Source organism: Dreissena polymorpha, chromosome 11, assembly GCF_020536995.1.
Source record: "Dreissena polymorpha isolate Duluth1 chromosome 11, UMN_Dpol_1.0, whole genome shotgun sequence".
Taxonomy (NCBI): Eukaryota; Metazoa; Mollusca; class Bivalvia; order Myida; family Dreissenidae; genus Dreissena; species Dreissena polymorpha.
In genome coordinates, this window is record NC_068365.1 from 57806422 (window position 1) to 57830707 (window position 24286).

Genomic DNA, 24286 nt, shown 5'->3' on the forward strand with positions numbered 1-24286 from the left:
AAGTCCAGAATGACTTCCCCTTGAATATGAGAAAATTTTGAAATCCAGCTTGTTTACGCAATTAATTCCAGTTTTCATCCAATTATTTCCAAATTTGCACGGTATCTTTATATCAATGAGGACTTGAACCCTATTGAATATGAGCAGTATCGGAAAAATAAGTACACAATAATCTCCCCTTGAATTTGAGAAAATTCTCCTTGTTTTCGCGTTTAAGTACACAGTTTCCATCTTATTCTTTCCAAACTTGCATAGTGTTTATAGCAGTAGAGCGATTCAGGCCTTCAAGGGCCTCTTGTTTAACCACCTGTCTATTACATATCACCTTTGGCCGTTTTTGTACTGTTTACCAGGGTGCAGGATCACGTGACTTTGTGGGGTTCCCAATTAATAGATGTAAACACACCGGTAAGTGGTTCTTTTTTTCAAATAACTTATTGTCCCCTACCGGTGAAACCAGAGGGGACTTTGCGCACTGTGTGTCCGTCAGTCTGTGAGTCTGTTCTGGATCCTGCGATAACTTTAAAAGTTCTTCAAATTTTTCATGAAACTTGAAACATGGCAATATGGAGATTATGCATGTCATTTCATTTTGTTCCTACGTCAAGAATTCTGGTTGCAATGGCAACAAATAGACTAGTAATATTGCTTAAAATGGTGGATCCTGTGATAACTTTAAAAGATCTTCAAAAAAAAATTCATGAAAGTTGAAACTTGGATGGATGGCAATATTGAGATTATAAACGTCATTTCATTTTGTTCTAATGTCAAGAATTCTGGTTGCTATGGCAACAAATAGACTAGAAATATTGCTGAAAATGGTTTCACCAGTAGGGGACCATATTGCTTGTTTAAACAATTTTTCTTAACAATTTCAACTAGTGCATAAAAGACAGATTTGAAATATATCAGAATTACTTTATTTAATAAGCCTGTGTTCTTGTTAAAAAATTCCTTGTGTACTTCACATTTATGCTTCACACAACATGAAATGTTGTCACTGATTTCACATTATATTCAAGTATTTATTCTTATACCTTAAGATATTGGCACAAACTGCAAGAAAAACTGTCTTATGCACTAAAGCTTTTTGCAAATGAATTTCAATAACTTAAGATATTTGAAAAAATAAAGTTCTTAGCAGTATGTTTAAATTCTGTCCAGCCGTGTGTAAACCCCTGAAAACCCTGTTGATTCTGCACCCTGTTACTGTTTCCTAAGAGGGGACAGAACAGGGCTTACTCTTCTCATTGCCAAATTAACAACGTGGAATATTGAACATGAAAAGGTTTATGTCATGATAAACTAAATTTGGTTTAGGATTATTTTAAGCCAGGGAGAGCCTAGACCTCATCCATATTGTGCACATTTTTGGTATACATGTATTTAAATTATGTTTAAGCTAGAAATGTGGCCGTACGACTCTTGTGCCCCCACTGGACACATGTCGGAAAAAACACTTAGCCAAACAATTTAGGTGCACACGCTGATTAATTAATATGTTTGCAGAATTTCAGCCCTCTAGCAGCAATACGTTTTTAATTATGCACGAAACAAGTTAAAATGGTATTTTTTTATAACAAAAAAGGTAATAAATCCAGTTGTGAATATTCATACCTCTAGCACAAATGCTTTTTTAGCTTCACGTAACACAAAAAAAGTGTTCGGGGAGGAGGTACAAACCATAGAGCATTTAAATGCCCCCCCTCCCTTATAAAATGAGGGCATAAAATTGTTGTATAAATGAAGTTACAGTCCAGACAAATATGCTAAAATGAGTCATTTTCTGAGAAAGTATATAACATTTCTATAGAAGAAAATTCTATGACAGGCAATTTCCCCCTATGTCTTAATGCTTTCAATGTTGGTTCATAAAGACAAAATACTATATGCTTTAACATATGCTGCAAATCAATCACAGGTGCAAATCAGTTAAAAGCATTTTTAAGAAGAGAAATAACCCTTTACTTACACCTTTTTGTTTATTTCTGCAAAACACAAAATGTATCATTGCCTCTGAGCCTTGCAGTGTCACTGAGCATAAGAGCACTATGGTCTCAGGTGAGCAAAGAAAAGAAAGTTGCTAGAATAGGCCTCAACCTGCATAATACAGAGCCAATATGTAACAATAATTATGATTGAGATGCAAAACTGCTGTCTCTAAATACGATTTAATGCCTTGGTCATGCAATTACAACCAATAATAGCAATACACTAGAATTAATGTTAGGTAAAAAAACACCTAACACATTTTACACACATGTACATATGTTCAAGTCTAAATTCGGCAGTAGGATAATAAATATCTCACAAATCATATTTGGTAAAATCAGTTTCTATTTAGTTTTTAAAAAATCATAATTTCCCAAAAGTTTTGGTGAAGGAGGTAGATCATTGGAGAACAAGTTTGTTTTCTTTGACCCGTTCTCCTGAGGCATTTTCGAGCGCCCAATTCGACTGGACAACAGTTCAGGCTCGGTAGGAGTTACATTCTCCTTGTTGGACGTCATCTGTAGGGAGGGAGGCATTGTGGGAGCCTGTGGCATCGGGTTGATGCGGAACATGCCAGTCATTTCTGACAGTGCCTGAAAAAGTAATGCATGCTACATTGGGTATATTCGCCAAAGGATGAGCTGGAAACTACTGTAAAGATCAAAGAAATACCCAGCAGATACCATGGTTTAACCCTGAATACATTTGAAATTTATTTTGTTCAAATCATTGAAATGTGTTGGGCTGAACGCACATTATTAATTTTATCAACTGCTTTGTGTGGTTATAGAGTAACTTTGCACAAGATTTATGCCATAAGAATGCTTTGTACGGTTAAACAGTAACTTAATAAGTTACTATTCCACCAAAGATATTAGTTGAACACAATTTTCAATTTATTTAACCTTTATCTTCTCAAAAACTTAATTGCACCATTGAAAGCAAGCATGTCTTGTTGATTGAGTCTTAGAAAGGGACATCAATTAGCTGGGTGGTGTCAAGGCAAGAGCACGCACACATTGGTGGTACCCCTGCACCTGATTGTTATACTATGCGGTACCAATGTGCGTAAGCCTTTTCCACTCAGAAGCATATTGAAAATGGCTATGTGCAAACAGCATCAAACCAGAACAGCCTGCGAGTGACTCGCAGTCTGTTCAGGTTTTATGCTGTTTGCTGCTCATCTAAGGGTTTGAAATGAAGCCTTTAAAACTTGAATCTAGTTATAAAGGTCTTTAATTAAATTTACATTTCTAAGGGACTACAAATGCATCAAAAAATCTATATGGTAAATGGTTAAATAACCAAACAAGGTATGTGTCCAATGTACACAGATGCCCCTGCCTAATTCCATTAGATACATTAAAGAGTCTCGAGTGAACAGTCATCATGTGAAGCATTCCAGAAAAAAAAATCGGAGAAAAGTTTTATTTTTTAAAACATGTTAAGTTCAAGGCCTGACACTTTGTCAAAAATCAAAGGAATGGAACACAACTTGAACTCAAACTGTTAGTAATGTAAGTAGACTGGCACTACAAAATTAAGGTCAGCATCTAAAAGCCTTTGGGAAAAAATCCATGGCACATAACTTTGTCAAAAATCAATGGACCAGAACAAAACTTGAAAATTATCTTTAATTCATGTAGGTTTACTCATACACCACAAATCAGGTCATTATCTGAAAGCATGTAGTCCAGAAAACTGTTGTTCTAAAGAAAATGTCTAAGCCTAAAGATCATAAACTTTTAAAAAGTCAATGGACTTGACTAAAACTCAAACTTGATCTCTCAGCCATGCAAGTAGACTCATCCACCAAAAATCAGGTACATATCTAAAAATGTTTATAAACAAGAAACCATCGGAGACGGGTGATGCTCCTTAAAGTGTTTTTTTGTCACAATATTGCACTACTTATTCAGATAAAAGGAAACGTCTTGAGGGCACAGTAGTTGGGGGGGACAAGAATTTTTTTTATTAAAAATTTCAAAGGGCCATTACTATGTGAAAAATCATCCGACCAGAACCCGCTGATAATATGAACATCTCCTCTTGGTAGTAAAGCTTCCCATAAAGTTTCATTGAATTCTGGTCATTAGATGCTGAGAAATAGCCCGGACAAGAATTGCACTATATGTACAGTTAATGGAAAATTTCAAAGGACCATAACTCTGTGAAAAATCATCCGACCAGAACCCGCAGATAATATGCACATCTCCTCTTGGTAGTAAAGCTTCCCATAAAGTTTCATTGAATTCCGGTCATTAGTTGCTGAGAAATAGCCCAGACAAGAATTGCACTATATGTACAGTTAATGGAAAATTTCAAAGGGCCATAACTCTGTGAAAAATCATCCGACCAGAACCCGTTGATAATATGCACATCTCTTGGTAGTGAAGCTTCCCATAAAGTTTCATTGAATTCCGGTCATTAGTTGCTGAGAAATAGCCCGGACAAAAATTGTGCACGGCCGGTCGGACAGACGAAGCGGCGACTATATGCTCATCCCAAAATTTATTTTGGGGGAGCATAGAAAATCCAAAAACAGAATGACGGACAGCGCAATTGCTATATGCCATCCTACTGGGAGAATATATATTTGTTAAGCCCTCAAGTAATTCAGAAATTAATATAGGACACAAACATATTTAATTAAAATCATCTAAACCATTCTTAACTCTGGGTCTTTGCCCCTGTAACATAACAAAATCCTAAAAAGGACGGAACTTCTGTCAATAAGACTTTGAAAATTAATCACAGATATTATTTACTAATAATTATCACTATTATAAATCACTGATATCATACAATATACAAACCTCTAAGCTATAGGTTAGTTCTGGACTCTTAGGTAAGCCAGAGCTGTAGGCAGAAAACGAATTCCCATAGGCTTTCAGCTCAGTTTTCACTTCTGACTGAAATAACCCAACATTCACATGCCGTTTGCTTGCATGATGGTCCATTCTATCCCCATGATGGTGTTCCTCCTTTTTCATGCTGTTCAAGAATTGCTTTAAGCCAGGGGTCATCAGTTTTGGGGACTCCGGCGTATCAGATGGCTTGTCCTCGAATTTCAGAGAGCTGATTGATGGAAATGTTGTTTCATCACTATCTTCATCTTCGTACATTGGGGCCACTGGGCTTGCAAGAACTGCGTAAAATATGAGAAGAATTGAAAGAAGAAACATTGAAAGAAGTACCACTAGTATTAGTTTAGGGGTACAAGAACAAAAAGATCGCTGACACAGATGTAAGCTTGATGATGCTCATTTTCATCTAATTGTGGCCTAGTTACTTCAATTGAGTGCATGTTCCCTCCTATTGCGATGCGAAATTTAAATTCAAATTGGGTCATTAGATTCTGAGACTCCACACATAAACAAGAGGTCTGTGACGACCCTAAATCACTCCCCTGAGTTAAAGGTCAAGACTTACACTGGTTACATAGTTTTAAACCACAATTGACCCATAGTTTAACGTCAAAGTAAGTTTAAGATTTGAGATAAAGATAAATATTCTGACCGTGTTTGATCAAGATTGAGTGATAAATATGTCTTCTCGAGTTGTGACCTAATGAGCTGTAGGTGACCCATATTTCAACTCGGCCTTAAGGATGTCTAAATATACATTCTAACCACCTGTCATCAAGATTGACATGGCTTCTAGAGCAGTAACAAGTTTTTTTTATTTGACCTGATGATCTAGTTTTGGGGGAAAAAATGAGACAGATTTGAACCTGGACCAGCTATTGTCATCATCAACATTCTGAACAAAGTTCACCAAGATTGGCTGAAAGATATGGTCTCTCGAGCACAAATATGTTGACGTATGACACCGGACTTACGGTGACCACAATATTTCAACATGAGCACTTAGTTCTCAGGTGAGCTTAAAATAATGCTGGTACAGGACAGACTAACGAACAAAAATACAGGTGTTTGATGGATACAATCTTGGTTTGTTAGAAGTAAATTCTAAAATGCTGAGGAATCACTTATTTCTGCAGAAATCTAATTTTCTGCATACCATTCCATAACGCAAATTCATGCCCACCAAAAATATTAACCAACAACAATAAGTTAGTTCCTTTCAGCATCCATAGGTAAATGTGTTATAATTTGTTATGGCAAACATATGTTAAATATTCTATTTAAGTTTTAAACATTTGAAAAATTACTATACATTTGTACTTAAAATGTATTATGAATTATTGTATGTTACTTGCATAATTGAATGCTACCTACATGATTGAATTTTACCTGCATGATTAATTTTTACCTGCATGATTCTTGTTACTTGAATGATTGAATGTTACTTGAATTATTGAATGCTACCTCAATTATTGAATGCTACCTGCATGATTGAATGTTACCCCAATCATTGAATGGTCCCTGTGTGATTGAATATTTCCTACATGATTGAATATTACCTGAATGATTGAATATTACCTGCATGCTGGAATGTTACCAGCATGATTTAAAGTTACCATAATGATTTAATGTTACATGCATTATTTAATGTTATCTGAATGATATAAGGTTACCTGCACGATTGAATGTTACCTAAATGATTGAATGTTACATGTACCTGACTGATTGAATGATACCTGCATGATTTAACGTTACCTGCATGATTGCATAAGGCGTCAGGGTCGTTAAATTTTTTGGGGTCACTATAGATTCCTGGCGTGGTGAGAATACCGTTATGACGAAATGCTGACGGTATGTCTCCATCATCATACATTCTGCAACAAGGAGACATTTAGTTTTTTTTACTTATAATTAGTAAATTAACTGAGAATATGAGATCCCTATATTTAATTTGGTGTGATTTAAAATTGTGGGATTTCCCACTGTTTTAATCATTAATTTAGTCATAAAACAGCGATCACTTAACCGTGCACATACTTATATCTGAAACTGACCTTTAAATGTGCAAACATATTGTCAAAATGATCATCTTAACAAAGTGTCATCAAAATTGCTTTCATACATGTATTAAAAGTAGACCCTGAAACACACACTGACTACAATAATCATCTTGAGCAATTCTTGCTCATGCGAGCTGGAAGCAAAATGTAAAACAAGAGGGCTATGATGGTAAATGTACAATAATTGTCCAGGGCTTGATTGCTATTCCCTAGAAAATCTGCATTGGGTTATTCATTCTTGTTTATAAGGAAAAAAAAAATTATGCAGAAAGGCATAAATTATAACTAAGGATAGAAAAATTGAAAATTTTCAAATAAAAGTCAATCATGCTCTAATGAATCATTAAAATAATGCTGACTGAATAGAGAGCCTTAAGTAGCCTTGAAAAGGCCTTAGAATACATTTTGTAGAGTCCTTTTATTTACCTTTTTGAAGATATTCTTGACTTTTTTCCGTCATCTTCTGTGCTTGTTTTTGTCCCTAACTTTGCATTCTTGTCAAAGTTTGCAAGTAGCTCGAGTGTAGCCTGTGAAATGCCGGCATCTTCTATTCTTGGAGTACGTTTCTCTTTAGGTTTTGATGATTTGCTGGTGGTCTGAGGTGTTTTCAGTCTTGAGCGTGTCAAGGTTTTAAAAATCAGATGAAATTGTGTTTAATTATAAATAAATTCTTGAATGAAAAGAAAGTTAAAGGATTAAATGCTGCTGGGGATACATTATTTTAATCATCATTCACCATTCACATGTTAAGTTTATACAGTTGTGATATTTTCAACCATAAAAATCTTCATGTGTCCTTGAACAAAAAAAAATGAAGTAAAACTACATTTCCATGTTCTTTTTTTGAACCAGCAGGAGCACTGGATATCATACATGTGAACATGCATAATTATACTGATCCATATGTTTAAGTATAAAAAGTACTGTACAGAAATGTATACTAAATTGCAAGCATATAGGGTAAAAAGGCACTAATTTGGGAGCAGTTTTCAATGAAAAATCTTTTAACTAAACATCTTGAGTTCAGTTAACCTTTTTCCAATTAAACAAACAAACTGTCGCTACTCAATATGCACATAACAACACTACCTTAAACATAGCATTTACTGTAACTAGTAATTACATACAGTCATGCTTTAAAATCAGCTATATTTTTATGTAAAAAATGCTTTACCAATAAAAACATATGATTAGTTGATATTTTATATCATAATACAGTGTAATAAAATTTAATCATAATTTCATTAAAGAATACTATAAATAAAGCATTTAAAAAATGCTGAAGCATGATTTTTTTCCCTAGATGTCACGTTTTTATAGTGCCAAGTAGTGCTATACAAGTTTTTTTTACATCTTAGTGGGTAGGATAAGATTGGACCAGACTTAACTGGTATCAGAGACATTAAACTATCATGAACACTATCTGGGCCGCATACTGGTATTGTTATTTCATTGCAAATATCGTTATTTTACTTCCCTAGACAACAATCCTATTTGTTTGAGACTAGTATCCAAAAACTAACAAGGGCTGTTTGTAAAACATGCATGCCCCCCATATGGGCTCTAAGTTGTAGTGACAGCCATTTTGTAAATATGTTTTTTGTCACTGTGACCTTGACCTTTGACCTAGTGCCCTGAAAATCAATAGGGGTCATCTGCGAGTCATTATCAATGTACCTATGAAGTTTCATGATCCTAGCCATAAGCTTTCCTGAGTTATCATCAGGAAACCATTTTACTATTTCGGGTCACTGTGACCTTGACCTTTGACCTAGTGACCTGAAAATCAATAGGGGTCATCTGCCAGTCATGATCAATGTACCAATCAAGTTTCATGATCCTAGGCATAAGCGTTCTTGAGTTATCATCCGGAAACCATTTTACTATTTCGGGTCACCGTGACCTTGACCATTGACCTAGTGACCTCAAAAACAATAGGGGTCATCTGCAAGTCATGATCAATCTACCTATGAAGTTTCATGATCCTAGGGGTATGCGTTCTTGAGTTATCATCCGGAAACCATTTTACTATTTCGGGTCACCGTGACCTTGACCTTTGACCTAGTGACCTCAAAATTGATAGGGGTCATCTGCGAGTCATGATCAATCTACCCATGAAGTTTCATGATCCTAGGCGTATGCGTTCTTGAGTTATCATCCGGAAACCATTTTACTATTTCGGGTCACCGTGACCTTGACCTTTGACCTAGTGACCTCAAAATAAATAGGGGTCATCTGCGAGTCATGATCAATCTACCCATGAAGTTTCATGATCCTAGGCGTATGCGTTCTTGAGTTATCATCCGGAAACCATTTTACTATTTCGGGTCACCGTGACCTTGACCTTTGACCTAGTGACCTCAAAATCAATAGGGGTCATCTGCGAGTCATGATCAATCTACCCATGAAGTTTCATGATCCTAAGCGTATGCGTTCTTGAGTTATCATCCGAAAACCATTTTACTATTTCGGGTCACCGTGACCTTGACCTTTGACCTAGTGACCTCAAAATCAATAGGGGTCATCTGCGAGTCATGATCAATCTACCTATGAAGTTTCATGATCCTAGGCGTATGCGTTGTCGAGTGATCATACGACAACCACCTGGTGGACCGACCGACCGACCGACATGAGCAAAGCAATATACCCCCTCTTCTTCGAAGGGGGGCATAAATATACCTTTTTGATGACTTATGAAACTTCTTTAATGATTTTTTTAACTACATGTACATCAAATACTAAAATTGGTAATCAAACACAAAAAATATTAGAAAACCACTAAGTTGTTATACATCCATCTTAAAAATAGTCGCCAATCGGTACGCCTTAAACTGGATGGTTATAAAAAAAATTATTATAAGTAACAAAAAAAAAAAATATTGTAAGTTACAGTCATTTTTAATAGATAAAGAGTAATGAAGCCAAGGATACAGTTGTTTCTCCGTGTCCTCTGCAGCGTCCTCCACTGAGGGAGCAGTGTAAACTAGAAGTGAACCAAGAGGTTACAGTACACCAAGTGACAACAATTTAAAGCCTGTAAATACTTACACAATATGCATTATGAATACAAAAAAATTCTCAAAGTATATTATCTGCAGGAACTGAAAGTGACAGCACCAATGGAGCCATTACGTAACCTTTAGATATAACCTTTTCAGTTGAAGAAATAAGACAAGGGACAAAATTGTCACAAAACCAGGTTTTCATTGTGAAAAAAAAATCTGATAAAGGGAGAAAACTCAAACTGAACTTTTGAAATGACCAAAAAAAATTAACCCCCTTTGTAAGTTTTTTTTTTTTTTTTTTAAATCTATTTTTAGTCGTGGCGACCTTGACATTGGAGATATTGACGTGATTCTTTCGTGGGACACACCGTCCCATGATGGTGAACAAATGTGCCAAATGATTTTAAAATCTCACAATGAATGACATAGTTATGGCCAGGACAAGCTCATTTATGGCCATTTTTGACCTTTGAACTCAAAGTGTGACCTTGACCTTGGAGATATCGACGTAATTATTTCGCCCAACACACCGTCCAATGATGGTGAACAAATGTGCCAAATGATTTTAAAATCTGACGATGAACGACATAGTTATGGCTCGGACAAGCTCATTTATGGCCATTTTTGACCTTTGAACTCAAAGTGTGACCTTGACCTTGGAGATATCGACGTAATTATTTCGCGCGACACACCGTCCAATGATGGTGAACAAATGTGCCAAATGATTTTAAAATCTGACAATGAACGACATAGTTATGGCCCGGACAAGCTTATTCCGCCAGCCCGCCAGCCAGCCAGCCAACCCGCCCGCATTCGCCAATCTAATAACCAGTTTTTTCCTTCGGAAAACCTGGTTAAAAAGACTATTGAATTAAATAGTATCGTTATTAAAAGGCATAAATTTTGTGTAACATAATCATATTTAATTACCCCACGGCTTGTATCCATATTGTGAGAACTTCTCTTCCAGTCCAGCCAATTGCATTTGTTGGCTTTCAATGAAATCTTTTGCTGCTAACAAGAACCCATCGCAGTCTTTTGAAGACTCTTTCAGTCTGGCAACTGTTTCTTGTGTATTTTTCTATGAATAAAAAAAAGTAGACTCCATATCAACATTAGTACAACATTTTACAGACATGTAGGTTTGAATGATAATTTGGTTCACATTTTTACAAAACAATATGGCTTCCAATTTATAAACCAATGTATAATTGTTTTTAAATACAAAATACATTTGTATGTGCAGATAAGTTATTATTAACAACCTCATACCTAAAAAGATAAATAAGATTATAATAAATAGCGATTTTCAAAACAAACTCAAAAGTGATGTCAAATCTTCCGTTTTTGAGTGTCTCACATTTAATTCTTTTGTCTCCTGCTTAAGATCTGTTATGTGTTTCATGACGATAGGATAACGGAATGGACGGTCTGTCTTGCCGTACTCTGTAGAGAGAGACGTGGTCTGTCGTTCTACAGCCTTGGAAAGTTGACGCAGCTGCTCAAAGAAGTTGGGTTGGTCCTCATTGTCAGCCATGACTGAAACATTTGATAACCAGCATTTTATTTATTTATGAATGTATTTATAAATGTATCATATCCTTAAGTACAGTTGTATTTATGTTAGATGTTGCTTTGACAGTGGGCAGTCCATAAAGAATGCTCCAGAGGGGGGGGGGTGTAATTAAGTGTAACTGTGACATGAGGAAGGGACGGGGTCAGGCCATAAGAGACGTCACATACTTATTTAAATTTTAATTTGTTATGTTGAAGTTTTTGTTGTGTTGTGTTGTTTATGTTGTGTAACGTCTGGGGGGTGTAATGACTGGCTAGGAAATTATGAAAGGATCTTTAAGTCCATGGATATGGACTAACATTATGAGTTGCCCCGCCCCCCTAGTCTCATTTATAAGATGCGCAAAGAATTTAGAGATACTTTTTATATGGGCTAAATTTTTGGAACTCCAAATATTGCCAACATATTTGAGAGCGTCAATAAGTTGGACTACCCCGCACATTAATTAACCTAGATAAAGAAACTTCAGCGTACAATTTATATAGTATTTATATAGTATAACCGCGCCAGTCAAAAATCATAAAAAGCGACATTTAAAGTTATGGTAGCCAGAACTATAATAAACCCATAAGTTGGCATAACATTTTTTACTTTGACTTTGAGAACGAAGTTGAAATTTCCGCCACTCTGGATCAGCAGACGATTTATTTCATCTTACGGAGGAATCCGAGATAGCCGATGTATCACGATTGAATTTCCGCGTTAAGCGTCGTATGATCGTTGATGTTCAAGCGTTTGCTTTTCGGTTACACTCCACCAAACGGCTAAAAGCGACGTTGTCTGTCTTCACAATAATCAGAACCCGTTAAAATCTGCGCGTAAGTTTACAACGCGCTTTTATTTAATTTTCGAGCACTGACGCGTTTTACAGGGACGCGTGATCTTCGCATAAATTCTTAGGCCACCAATAGGCTGTTAAAAGATCGTTTATAGGTCTGGGTATTTATGTCATAAGACATTTGCTGCAATATTGAGCTTCATCAGATACAGTATGACCGCCCCCGGGCGCTGTCTTATCTAATATCGTACGGAAAATTATAGTGGCGACTTAATTTTCAACAGGGGCCTGTTTTGAGTGTACATCCAATACATTCGTTGCAACTGTGTGCATAAGATAGTGCAAATTAATGCTAAATGTCAAATAAATTAGTACAATAAACTCTTAATCAACACGTGTACCGTTATTTAAGTTTGTCTTAGCCTCTGTTTTATTGCCATCGTATATTATAAAGTCATAATGTACATGATGTCTATAGCCATACACCACATAGCAAAAACAACAGAGTTTGTTTGAAATGCTGAATGGTTAAAAATTTGTTGAAAAATGTAATGAGGGATAGATCTCGGTATACAACTACACTCAACAACTTTTCTCATTGGACACTTTTAATCTGTGGTTTTTCTCAAGGCTAAATCGACGATATTACATGACATTTTGCCCTATAAATGTATTTTACGATCGATTTGTGCAAATATTTCTAAATGAGATTGACAAGAATTACTGATCCATAGCAAGTTGGTCATTTTCGAATTGCACGCCTTTTTCGTTAATATTCGACTAATTGACAATCACAAGAACTTGGCACATATATTGTCAATATAAGCATACAGTTTCATCAAGATTTATTTTGTCATGTTGTTTCTATTGTCGTTACAAGTTTATTTCAAGATTAGACCTGGTGACCTAGTATTTACCTCACTTGAAGCAGGTTCAAAATTGGCCTAGGTATTATTACTATTAAGTTTATAACAAGCTTTGAGCTAGATTAAGTCATAAATGTGGTGTGTGGAGTGGGGTTTTTTTTAATTCGATATTTTGAGCTAGTTTGTAACCCCACTTGACCCAGATTCGAACTTGACCTCTACACTATAAAGCTATCCATTCTGACTAAGTTTCTTTAATGTGTGTCAAAAATATGTCCTGTAAAGTGATACTGAAGTGATTATGAAAAAAATAAAAAGAAGGCAAAACTGTTGTTTTTTCTAAGATTTTACCTGGCGACCTAGTTATTCACCCCACTTGACCCATTGGAACTAGGATATGCTTGACACCAGTCAAATATCGACAAGACGTGTGATAGAATAGCATTTTCGTGTTATTGTGCATAAGAGATCGATGCCACACTTGTATAAATAAGTATAAATATTGTGGAAGAATTTTATCAAGTGACGGATGGCATTTTCCCATCAAAATTACCTCACACAATTGGCGCTTCGATAAATGTGTTAGTAACTAATGGTTCAGTCTATAAAAGCAATGTACTCACTGGTACTTTCGGTTCGGGTACCCGGATAAGAAGCTGTTGATGCATCCCTGTGATGCATTCAATTCACGCGTATGAAGTATTTATTGGGAAAGAAATAGCCCTCAGTAATGACACATTACAAATCTTTGAACAAAAATGGAATCGGATTAAATTCTCATAATGTTTTTGTCCACTTATATACATTTCATTCTAATGTTAGTTTATCTCTCTAAAATAGTTTTGTTTTTCTTTTTATATTTTTTTTTCAATCTGACAAGATCATTGTGCATATACAACAAAACACACAAGTCCAGTATGCTTTTCTTCCGACTTTATACAATTCATCTTTTTTTTCATAACTATTCCTCTGTTGTTCTTTTCTTTTCTCTCTAAAAAATATATATTAGCATATCTTGTATAACATGTCTGAACTTTATTGCTTTGTACAATCACTATGCAGTATGATCATATACATGTTTGCATTGTATGTATGATATTGAATAATAAAAAAAAGTATTTATTGGCGTCGCTCTGGAGAGCGGCGACTAGTATGTAATGCATTTTTTTTCGCTTATGGGAGGAGAAGTTATTTTACGGATCAATGTATAGATTTTTGTTTTAAAAATATCTTGCATAGTGGTGATTTTGTGTGTAAATTAGTGTAAATAAGTACTGCATTTGTGCCTATTACATTTATTACAACATTTATTGCCAATAATGCAAAGCTAATTGTTTCAATTAATAACTGATCCACAACTGATCACAGGGGAAAGATCACAGGGACTGGGCAAATACGCGAAACTTTCTGGTTTTGTATAAAAACAAAACATAATCAAAATATTTTTATTTTGTGGTTTTTCTAATTTGCTTATTTAGTGGAGAATCAATGTAGTACGATATTTGACGACCTATCATGCAAGCAAGTTTACTGGAAGGCGTAGTGGTACGAAAACGTTCAATGTATTAGTTTATTAATAGACATATAATAACGATCGCTATAGACAACTTCACCAAATAGAAGTACATAAATGATCTCAGCCGGAATAGCTCAGTTGGGAGAGCGTTAGACTGAAGTTGTGTACGCAACAATCATCTAAAGGCCCCCAGTTCAATCCCGGGTTCCGGCACGAACGGAACAGTTCGGCGCCTGAGTTTTTCAGTCAGGTTAATAAATATAATAAAGCTTTATTTTATGTAGACATTTAAAAATCCATTTTACTACAATTGGATATTTTTTTTATTAAAATTAATGGTTGCCGCGTGGTGACAACGTTAATTAAAATTTCTTAATCACTTAAATATCTTATTAAAAAAATACACGTGTTTTTATATTAACAAATAAATGCAAACAACACATCTATTATCCATGTTTTTTTATGGTTGTCTATCATAGGCCCTAAGTATTATCCCTACCACATATAGAGCGCGAAGCGCGACACGTATTATTGATTGTAACAATGAGTTGCGATAAAGGAAGCAGCCGCTTATCAAGGAGGAGCTGTGTCCCAGCAACCCGTTTCCATAGAGTCAAGCACTCCTCGGAGTTTTTTTTTAGAACCACATATAGAGCACGAAGCGCGACACGTATTATTATCCAGGTGGTATGGACCCTTTAGCATTATCCGACCATTACGTCCATAGTTATCTTCCTAAGAATTTGAGAAAATTTGAAATCGTTGTTCGAAGTCCAAAATTTTCATCCGATTGTTCCCAAACTTGCACAGGTTTTTTATCAATGAGGACCCAACCCAAACTCTATATGAGCAATATCGGACAATAAGTCCAGAATTATGTCTCTTTGAATTTAAAAATAAAAGTGAAAAACTGCTTGGTTAGGTGATTATGTCAACATTTTTCATCAGATTCTTTCCAAACTTACAGTGTCTTCATATCAATGAGCATTTTTACCTCATTTAAAATGAGAAACATCGGGACAATAAGTCCAGAATTTTTTTCTATTAAATTTGAGAAAATAAAGATTTTCCACTTGTTTAAAAGATTTCACAACTTTCGTCTGAATCTTTCCAAACTTGTTAAGTGTTTTTATATCAGTGTTTCTGGAACCCTCTTGAAAATGATGAATATCGGAGCAATTAATCTATTATGATCTTTTACTGAATTTCAAAGTATTGTGGAATGCAGCTTCTTTATGCAATTTACAGTTTTCATTAAAAAAAAAATTCAAACTTTTACAGTGTTTTCATATCAATGAGTACTCTACCCCTATCGTAAATGAGCGAAGTAAGAATAAGTTCAGAATCATCTCCCCTTGAAGTTGAGAAAAATATGAAATTACGCTTTCACGATGAAACAGATTTTTAAAAACCTACACAATTCTGTTCCATTAATGAAAACTGCACACGGATGCCAGTAAAAAAGGAAACCAGTGTAAATAAAATGAACTATGAAATATTTGCGGGTTATAACACAAAATCATTGATAATGGTTATTTGGGGGTTATAACACAACATCATAAATAATGGTTATTTGGGGGTTATAACACAAAATTAAAGATAATGGTTATACCAGTATCTTTTTCTATTTTGTTTAAAATAATCGACCAATATATTAATATTTACAGTAGAAAAAAAATCGTTCCATGTAACTTCATTGAGTGCCTTTTACACTGAAATTCCCGACGCCCTTTGATGCTTTGCATCAATACTTATCTTGCATGCCCTTTAATGTTTGACCCAGAATCGTGATACAGATGGGGCTTAATTGATTACGTAAAATTAATGGTCTTTCGATCGAGTATCGCACTTGTACAATCAACACAATTACATATCAACACGGCGTTCACATTTAATGTCAGACGAAATAGCAAATAAATGAAATAAATGCACTTTTACTGTTTTAAAAGTGCTTCAAACTATAAGGATTAAAACAATGAGAGTGTATGTCCATACCGTAGTTACGCTCGTGCTGGTATGACGTGTCTGCAACGTTCACGTGCACGCAGCTCTAGGACATGCTATGAGACTAACATTGGGTCGAGCCATTTACACGACAGAGGAGAGCGGGATATATATGGTTGGCATTGGTATTTATTTTCACTAAAGAGTCTCGAAGCAAGTGTAGACACAAAACGCACTACTCCGTTACTGCGCGTTAGGTCGATGGCTCGATGTTGATATTCAGGCCACCTAATGATGAAAAGTGTCTTCTCGACGCTGGCCACATAAGCAGATACGCCTTTGTGGAACTAAGTTTGGCTGTAATTTTGAGTACAATATGTCCATGCAATGCATTTAATTAATGTCTAATTATATGCAATATAAAAACTGACGATCAAATTGAATGAAATACAGTTGCAATGACCACGTCAAAGCCCCACTTTATTAATTATTGGCACTGGCGATATTTTCTCATACCATGTCTTACAAAACAAACAACTTTCGAATGTACGTCCCATTTGAATGCAAATGCGAAAAGACCACTACTGAAATTCGCTTATTTTATTGAAACATGCCCTTTGACAATCAAATCAAGAAATCAAACAGACCATGTTTATTTAGCGTGTTTGCGGAAAGTGATACGACCATATCTGGGCACATTAATTTGAATTGAAATGTGACCGGAGAAATACTCAGCGGCTACTGATAGGACTTCCGTTGTGTAAATACTGACGGTGGAAAGTAAACGCTTTTATTTTCTCCTGTTATGATAAATAAGAATTTAGTTTGTTCGTCGTCAGCTGCATATTGTAGGGAGGCCCAAACATTTGTGTCACTGAAAGGATCTAAAAAAAAAGAAATGTTAATGTTTACCGGTCATGGCAAAATAACTGCGTATTGACAAGCCACTAAAACATTTTGTCGCTTCTGTTTATCACGATATCATTATGCACTACAATCAACTTTTTTTAGCTCACCTGATTGCTCAGGTGAGCTTTTGTGACCGGTCTTTTTCCGTCGTATGTCCGTCCGTCCGTTAAAATTTGCTCGTAAGCACTGTAGAGGCCACATTTCTTGTCCCATCTTCATGAAACTTGATCAGAAGCTTTGTCCCAATGAAATCTCGGCCGAGTTAGAAACTGGGTTGTGCCGGGTCAAAAACCAGGTCACTAGGTAAGAAAAAAGGAAAACCTTGTAAACACTGTATAAGTCACATTTCATGCCCAATCTTCATGTAACTTTTTCAAAATATTTGTCTTAATGATATCTTGGTTGAGTTCAAAAGTGGTTCCGATCCGTTGAAAAACATGGCCGCCAGTGGGCGGGGCAGTTTTCCTTATTTGTCTATAGAGAAACCTTGTAAACACTCTAGAAGTCACAATTTTTGCCCAATCATCATGAAAGTTGGTCAAAACATTAGTTCAATTGATGTCTCGGACGAGTTCGAAAATGGTCGAGATCGGTGAAAAAAACATGGCCGCCAGTGGGCGGGGCATTTTTCTCTATATGTATATAGTGGCAGTTTTCCCTATTTGGCTATAGAGAAACCTTGTAAACACTCTAGAAGTCACAATTTTTGCCCAATCATCATGAAAGTTGGTAAAAACATTGGTTTTATTGATATCTCGGACGAGTTTGAAAATGGTCGGGATGGGTGAAAAAACATGGCCACCAGTGGACGGGGCATCGTTCTCTATATGTATATAGTGAAAACATGTGAACACAGTAATAGTCACATTTTTGGCCCAATTTTCATGAAATTTGTTCAGAACATTTGTTTCCTTGATACGAGAGTTTGAGTTCAAAAATGGTTCCGGTCAGTTGAGTAACATGGCTGCTGGGAGGGGGGCAGTTTTCTCATTATGCCCCCCCCCCTTTCGAAGAAGAGGGGGTAAATTGTTTTGCTCATGTCGGTCCGTCCGTCCACCAGATGGTTTCCGTATGATAATTCAAGAGCGCTTATGCCAAGGATCATGAAACTTCATAGGTACATTGATCATGACTCGCAGATGACCCCTATTGATTTTCAGGTCACTAGGTCAAAGGTCAAGGTCACGATGACCCGAAATAGTAAAATAGTTTCCGGAAGATAACTCAAGAACATTTATGCCTAGGATCATGAAACTTCATAGATACATTGATCATGACTCGCAGATGACCCCTATTGATTTTCATGTCACTAGGTCAAAGGTCAAGGTCACGGTGACCCAAAGCAGTAAAATGGTTTTCTGATGATAACTCAAAAACGCTTATGCCTAGGATCATGAATCTTCATAGATACATTGATCATAACTCGCAGATAATGCTTATTGATTTTCAGGTCACTAGGTCAAAGGTCAAGGTCACGGTGACCCAAAGCAGTAAAATGGTTTTCTGATGATAACTCAAGAACGCTTATGTCTAGGATCATGAAACTTCATAGATACATTGATCATTACTCGCAGATAACCTCTATTGATTTTCAGGTCACTAGGTCAAAGGTCACGGTCACGATGACCAGAAATAGTAAAATGGTTTCCGGATGATAACTCAAGAACGCTTATGCCTATGATCATGAAACTTAATAGGTACATTGATCATGACTCGTACATGACCCCTATAGATTTTCAGGTCACTAGGTCAAATGTCAAGGTCACGGTGACCCGAAATAGTAAAATGGTTTCCAGATGATAACTCAAGAACGCTTATGCCTAGGATCATGAAACTTCATAGGTACATTTATCAAGACTCGCAGATGACCCCTATTGAATTTCAGGTCACTAGTTCAAGGTCAAGGTCACGGTGCCCTGAAATAGTAAAATGGTTTCTGGATAATAACTCAAGAACGCTTATGCCTAGGATCATGAAACTTCATAGGTACAATGATCATGACTCGCAGATGACCCCTATTGATTTTCAGGTCACTAGGTCAAAGGTCAAGGTCACGGTTACCTAAAATAGTAAAATGGTTTCTGGATGATAACTCAAGAACGCTTATGCCTAGGTTCATGAAACTTCATAGGTATATTAATCATGACTCGCAGATGACCCCTATTAATTATCATGTCACTAGGTCAAAGGTCAAGGTCACTGCCAAAAAACGGATTCACACAATTTCTGTCTAGGTCACGGTGACTCAACTTAGAAAAATGGTTTCCGGATGATAACTCAAGAATGCTTACGCCTAAGATCATAAAACTTCATAGGTACATTAATCATGACTCGCAGAGGAAATAATGATAAAACTTGACCAGGATGTTTGTCTGGACAATATCTAGGTAAAGTTTGACATTTGGTAAAGATTGAATGAACCGACTACTCTCAGGTAAGCGAACTAGGGCCATTCTGGCCCTCTTGTTTTATTATACTAGTTGTGTTAACTAAAATATTGTGTTGATACCATAACCTATGGGTCGCAGGTTCGATGCCACGTTCACCCATAATCCAGCTCAAACCGGGTACTGATATACAAAGGTTGGTCTCTCGAACTTTCAGAGTTTCCTGGAACTCTGGGTGATAGTTTTCTGTTACTTGCACTATACTCCAAAAACAAACTAAATCGTCATCTGGAATCGACGGCTACATGAAAAGTGAATAATCCCTGTAATATACTAAACAGATATTAGAGAACATATATTTAATACAATGCCATGCATGAAATGAACTTGTGTCACCGCCCCAGAAAGGTGAACGCACGCACCGAAGACCATGTTAATAAAATGCATGCATGCTGCTCCCGATACCTCTTGCATCGGCATTTATTATTTATAATATTAAAAACGATATACGATTTCAAAAAAATAACACAAGTTCAACGGGTAATATATTGTGCTCAGTAAGAGGTCGATTAGAAAGTACCAGTTTCATGTATATTGTTGCATAAATACCAACCACATCATATCTTCTTTATTGTTTTATATGTTTTTATAATCACATACAGTGCTCCTGCTAGGCCTAAATTTGAGGGACCCAGCCCTGCCCTCCCGAACCTCCGCCCTGCCCTCCCGAACCTCCGCCCTGCCCTCCCGAACCTCCGCCCTGCCCTTCCTAGGCCCCCCTCCTGCCCTTAATTTTTTTTTACATATAATAATCAATAAATCTCTTATTACAGTACAAGTAATTAATTTATTTCTCATTGTAGACATTATATTTAAATGGTTTAATAATAATGGGAATAATATATTCTAACACTTATTAATTACATGTAAATTAACATACAACAGGAACATTCCAGAAAAGCCCGCGCGCTCGAAAGTGCCCTTTTGACAAAATACTGCGCGTCGAAAGTGCCCTTTTGACAAAAAAAAAACCCTTGCCCTTTTAAAATCCTAGCTGGAGCACTGCAGTCATATATGAAATGCTGCTTCAAGTAGGTTCTCTGGTTACTGCTGTAGGACGGGCCTCAGACGCTTGCCTCAAACGAAGTTGAGGAATTCATTTATCAATTTCTAAACAAACTGACTCCGGGCGTAACGTATTTTAAGGGACCACCACGGAGACGTTTCACGCTTTTAATAAACACGTCTAATTGTTGTACTAACACCAATGTCAGTGGAATCGCTCCAAGTGGTCCTATCAGCGGATTTTACAGACGTTCGGATAAACCGGTTATATTGCGTTTTCCATGTACCCAGTGTGTACGCAATCTGTTGGATTGATGACGTTTGAAACAAAGTTTTTCCAGCTGGATGTGAAGTAAGTAATTGTAATTACCATACAATTATTTTACGGATGTATGCGCGTGTTTTGTTTATATGCAATATACATACGATCTACATATAAACTGGGTGCAACGTTTGACAAACGAAATAGGACTCGGTCACAAAGTAAAAAGAAAATCAGACACAAGCTGTTGTTTTTTTATTTGCTTATATTATGTCAATTTAAGTTCCAACAACAAACGCTGCCCATGTTTATTAAATCATTTTAATTAGTGTCTTCATCGTGTCGCTTTCTTTATTTCAGCCACAAACGTCCTCCCAAAATACAACGAACGGCTTTACTAACACACAGAAAGTGAGAAAGAATCTATCGAACGACGCGAACTATACTAATAGCCTCACTCAGAAAAGAAGACAAATATTCCTGTCTGGATATAGGCATTGCAAAAATCCCACGTAGAAATAGACGAACTATAGTTGTAAGCCTGCGAACAAAACGCACGCGCTGTTAGAACAGGTATAGAACCAAATTTTGAGAGTGCCAAAGACACAGAAGGGACCATGCATGGAGGCAAAAAGCGCGGTCCACCAAAGCACTTGGAGAAGATGTTATTTACTAATCACAAGGAAGATCAACTATTGGACTGTCGTCTGCAAGATCTCAAAGTGCAGGCGAGACTGCGCCTGATCGAACTTGACCTGGAACGAGTGAAGGTCACAAAGGAGTTGCGAAAGAGTCGAAAGAAGCAAATAACTATTAATGAGGCTATACTCTCCGGTTTAATACCGAGGGATGACAATTTTTTCGCCAAGAAAATAAATGACGGTCGCGACGTCATAGGTGACGTCAAGAGAGGGGCATCCAAGTCAGCCTCGCTTCCGAGAAAGCTAGTGGCGCCAAATGCTCAGCTAATATCCAGAAGTACATCATTCATACAGCCGCCTCGGGAGCGTTCTCGTGTATCAATTCCAAACCAGTTTTCGAGGCAATCCACGATACCAGAAGAACACGAAGAATGCGTGGCCAATGACAACGGCATGGATTTCCGAACAGGGGTTAGCAGTAGTTCTGTTGGGGCGTATGTTTTAGAGGAATTCGAGAAGATTTCGCAGGTGGTGCCAGAGATTCTTAGAGCGCTTGCCAAAAAGAAAGAACAGCAACAGGAATCGGACGAAATGGCGCGTCTCAGAGAGTTAAGGAAGGAAAAAGATCTCGAAGCAATTATTGCTGAAGATGAGGATTATGTGCCGGATATGAATAAGGTGAGAAAGACGGTCAGCGCGGTAAAGACGCTGCGCCAGAGAATGAGCTTGAGTAAAAAGTTGGAAATGTCGAAGAAACATAAACCGCTGGAGGAAATGATACGGGAAAAGACCGAGAGTATTAAGGAGACTGAACATACCGAATACACGGACGGGACCTGCGCGCTCATGAAACGTCGTCTGGAAAAGAAACGCAGAGAATCGGCGCCGTTCGCACTGGATCCGTCGTACATGCAGCGGCGGTCGTCTGGTCCGAGTGCAGACGCCTTGCTGTGTCGGAGGGCGTCTGTAGCACCGGAAATGCTGAACAGACGATCGTCGTTGTCGGTGACGCAACTTCCGGGAACAATGAGACGCAGCATGACGACACTGAGTTTGACGTCGATAAACAAACCCAGCAGTTCCGCTTTCGGTGATGCCAGTGAAGGGTCACAGTTTATAGACGAGGACACGTTACTAAATCGCCAAAGAGTTATGAAAGAGGTGCAAAAATACAGGGCCTTACAAACACGTGTTGAGAACTTTGTTACCAGCACACGTTATTTGTGCCCACCGACAAACGTATTTGTCGTACCGATATAAAAGCTATTTAGAATGAACTTCCTATAATATAAAACTTACCGCGATTGTATTTGTGGTTTATGACACAAAATTGAATGTTGTATTCAGTACAATAACATAGTGCACTACTCACACCACACTCGCCTAGTTGATTGACACATCGGTCGCGGGCTCATGATCAAAACTCGAAGGCACAGAATACTGGTGAAAAATGTGAAGTATATTAAAAGGTGTGAAAGTAGGGATTTTGAAACATATTTATAATGCAAATCATGTTGATTTTTTATGAACACTATTATTACAACCGTACACCGATGTATGCACTAGCAAGTGGCATGTTTATTACGATTTTCCAGTTGTTAGTTAATTTGTTATATAACATTGCAATATTAAAGTATGAACATGATTCAGTGGAGTAACCCGGTCAATTTTTCCACAAAAATGAATGCAGGTCATTAACTCCAAGTATTCGTACCTATGAGAAGCTGGCTGTACTTGCAATATTACTGGTGGTGCTCTTGGTTGTGGAATTAATAATTGAAACTGCTGTGAAAGCTGGGCAGAATGCATGTGCATAAGCGTCTTCCCCGATAAGCCTATGCAAACAAATCTGGGTTTGTCTTTTTGAGGTAGTCTCTTCTAAATAAAAATCCAGTTTAGATGGAAATTGTAATCCCTGAATGTGATAAGCCTGTGAGGACTGCACAGGCTCATATGAGATGACACTTGACGCACATTCATAAGGCCCAGTTTTCCTCGAAAGAGATTATACTGAAGTTGCTGTGAAAACTCCCTGATACAATACCTGGGCCATGTCTTATCAAGATCTTGACATACTTGTAAGTTATGAATGAATTTTATTTTAAGCTCACATAAAAGCCACTATGATCAATACCTAACGGAAATAAAGGGCATGCGAAAAAATAAAATGCAACAAATAGAATTAGTGATATTAACTTATCATTATTAGTTGGGGCTTATCAATTGTAATTATTAAACAAAAGCTGTCTCTATCTGAAGACATATGCCCCCGAAAAACGCTTTTTCAAAACCTAAACGCAGATTTCGAAACCTAAACGCGGACCCCAAGTTCAAGGTCAAGGGGGTTAAATTTGTGTGCGTATGGAAAGGCCTTGTCCATTTACACATACATACCAAACATGAAGGTTACATCTGAAG

At 36.9% G+C, this 24286-nt stretch overlaps 2 protein-coding genes and 1 long non-coding RNA gene across 5 annotated transcripts; 1 reads left to right on the forward strand and 2 right to left on the reverse strand.

The window, feature by feature from the left end:
- Window positions 1–1558: 1558 nt before the first annotated feature.
- On the reverse strand, window positions 1559–13854 carry LOC127850338 (uncharacterized). 3 transcript variants are annotated; one of them, XM_052383313.1, is made up of 8 exons: window positions 13768–13854; window positions 11285–11463; window positions 10855–11005; window positions 9851–9902; window positions 7346–7531; window positions 6615–6733; window positions 4809–5140; window positions 1559–2585 (listed from the first exon to the last, which is right to left on the reverse strand). In XM_052383313.1, exons 1-8 carry the CDS (start codon window positions 13823–13825, stop codon window positions 2337–2339), a joined length of 1326 nt encoding a protein of 441 aa, XP_052239273.1. In that variant the 5' UTR covers window positions 13826–13854; the 3' UTR covers window positions 1559–2336. The 3 variants fall into 3 exon arrangements, with proteins under 3 accessions (XP_052239273.1, XP_052239275.1, XP_052239274.1); XM_052383315.1 differs by lacking the exon at window positions 13768–13854 and adding an exon at window positions 12098–12211; XM_052383314.1 differs by lacking the exon at window positions 13768–13854 and adding an exon at window positions 12092–12195.
- On the reverse strand, window positions 10167–10775 carry LOC127850350 (uncharacterized). The gene is made up of 2 exons (XR_008035229.1): window positions 10554–10775; window positions 10167–10391 (listed from the first exon to the last, which is right to left on the reverse strand). It is a non-coding gene; the product is annotated as an uncharacterized LOC127850350 (long non-coding RNA).
- Window positions 13855–21131: 7277 nt separating the features above from the next.
- LOC127850340 (uncharacterized) lies at window positions 21132–23513 on the forward strand. The gene is made up of 2 exons (XM_052383317.1): window positions 21132–21317; window positions 21588–23513. The coding sequence occupies exon 2, from the start codon at window positions 21845–21847 to the stop codon at window positions 23126–23128; it is 1284 nt and encodes a 427-aa protein (XP_052239277.1). The 5' UTR covers window positions 21132–21317; window positions 21588–21844; the 3' UTR covers window positions 23129–23513.
- The last annotated feature ends 773 nt before the right edge of the window (window positions 23514–24286 follow it).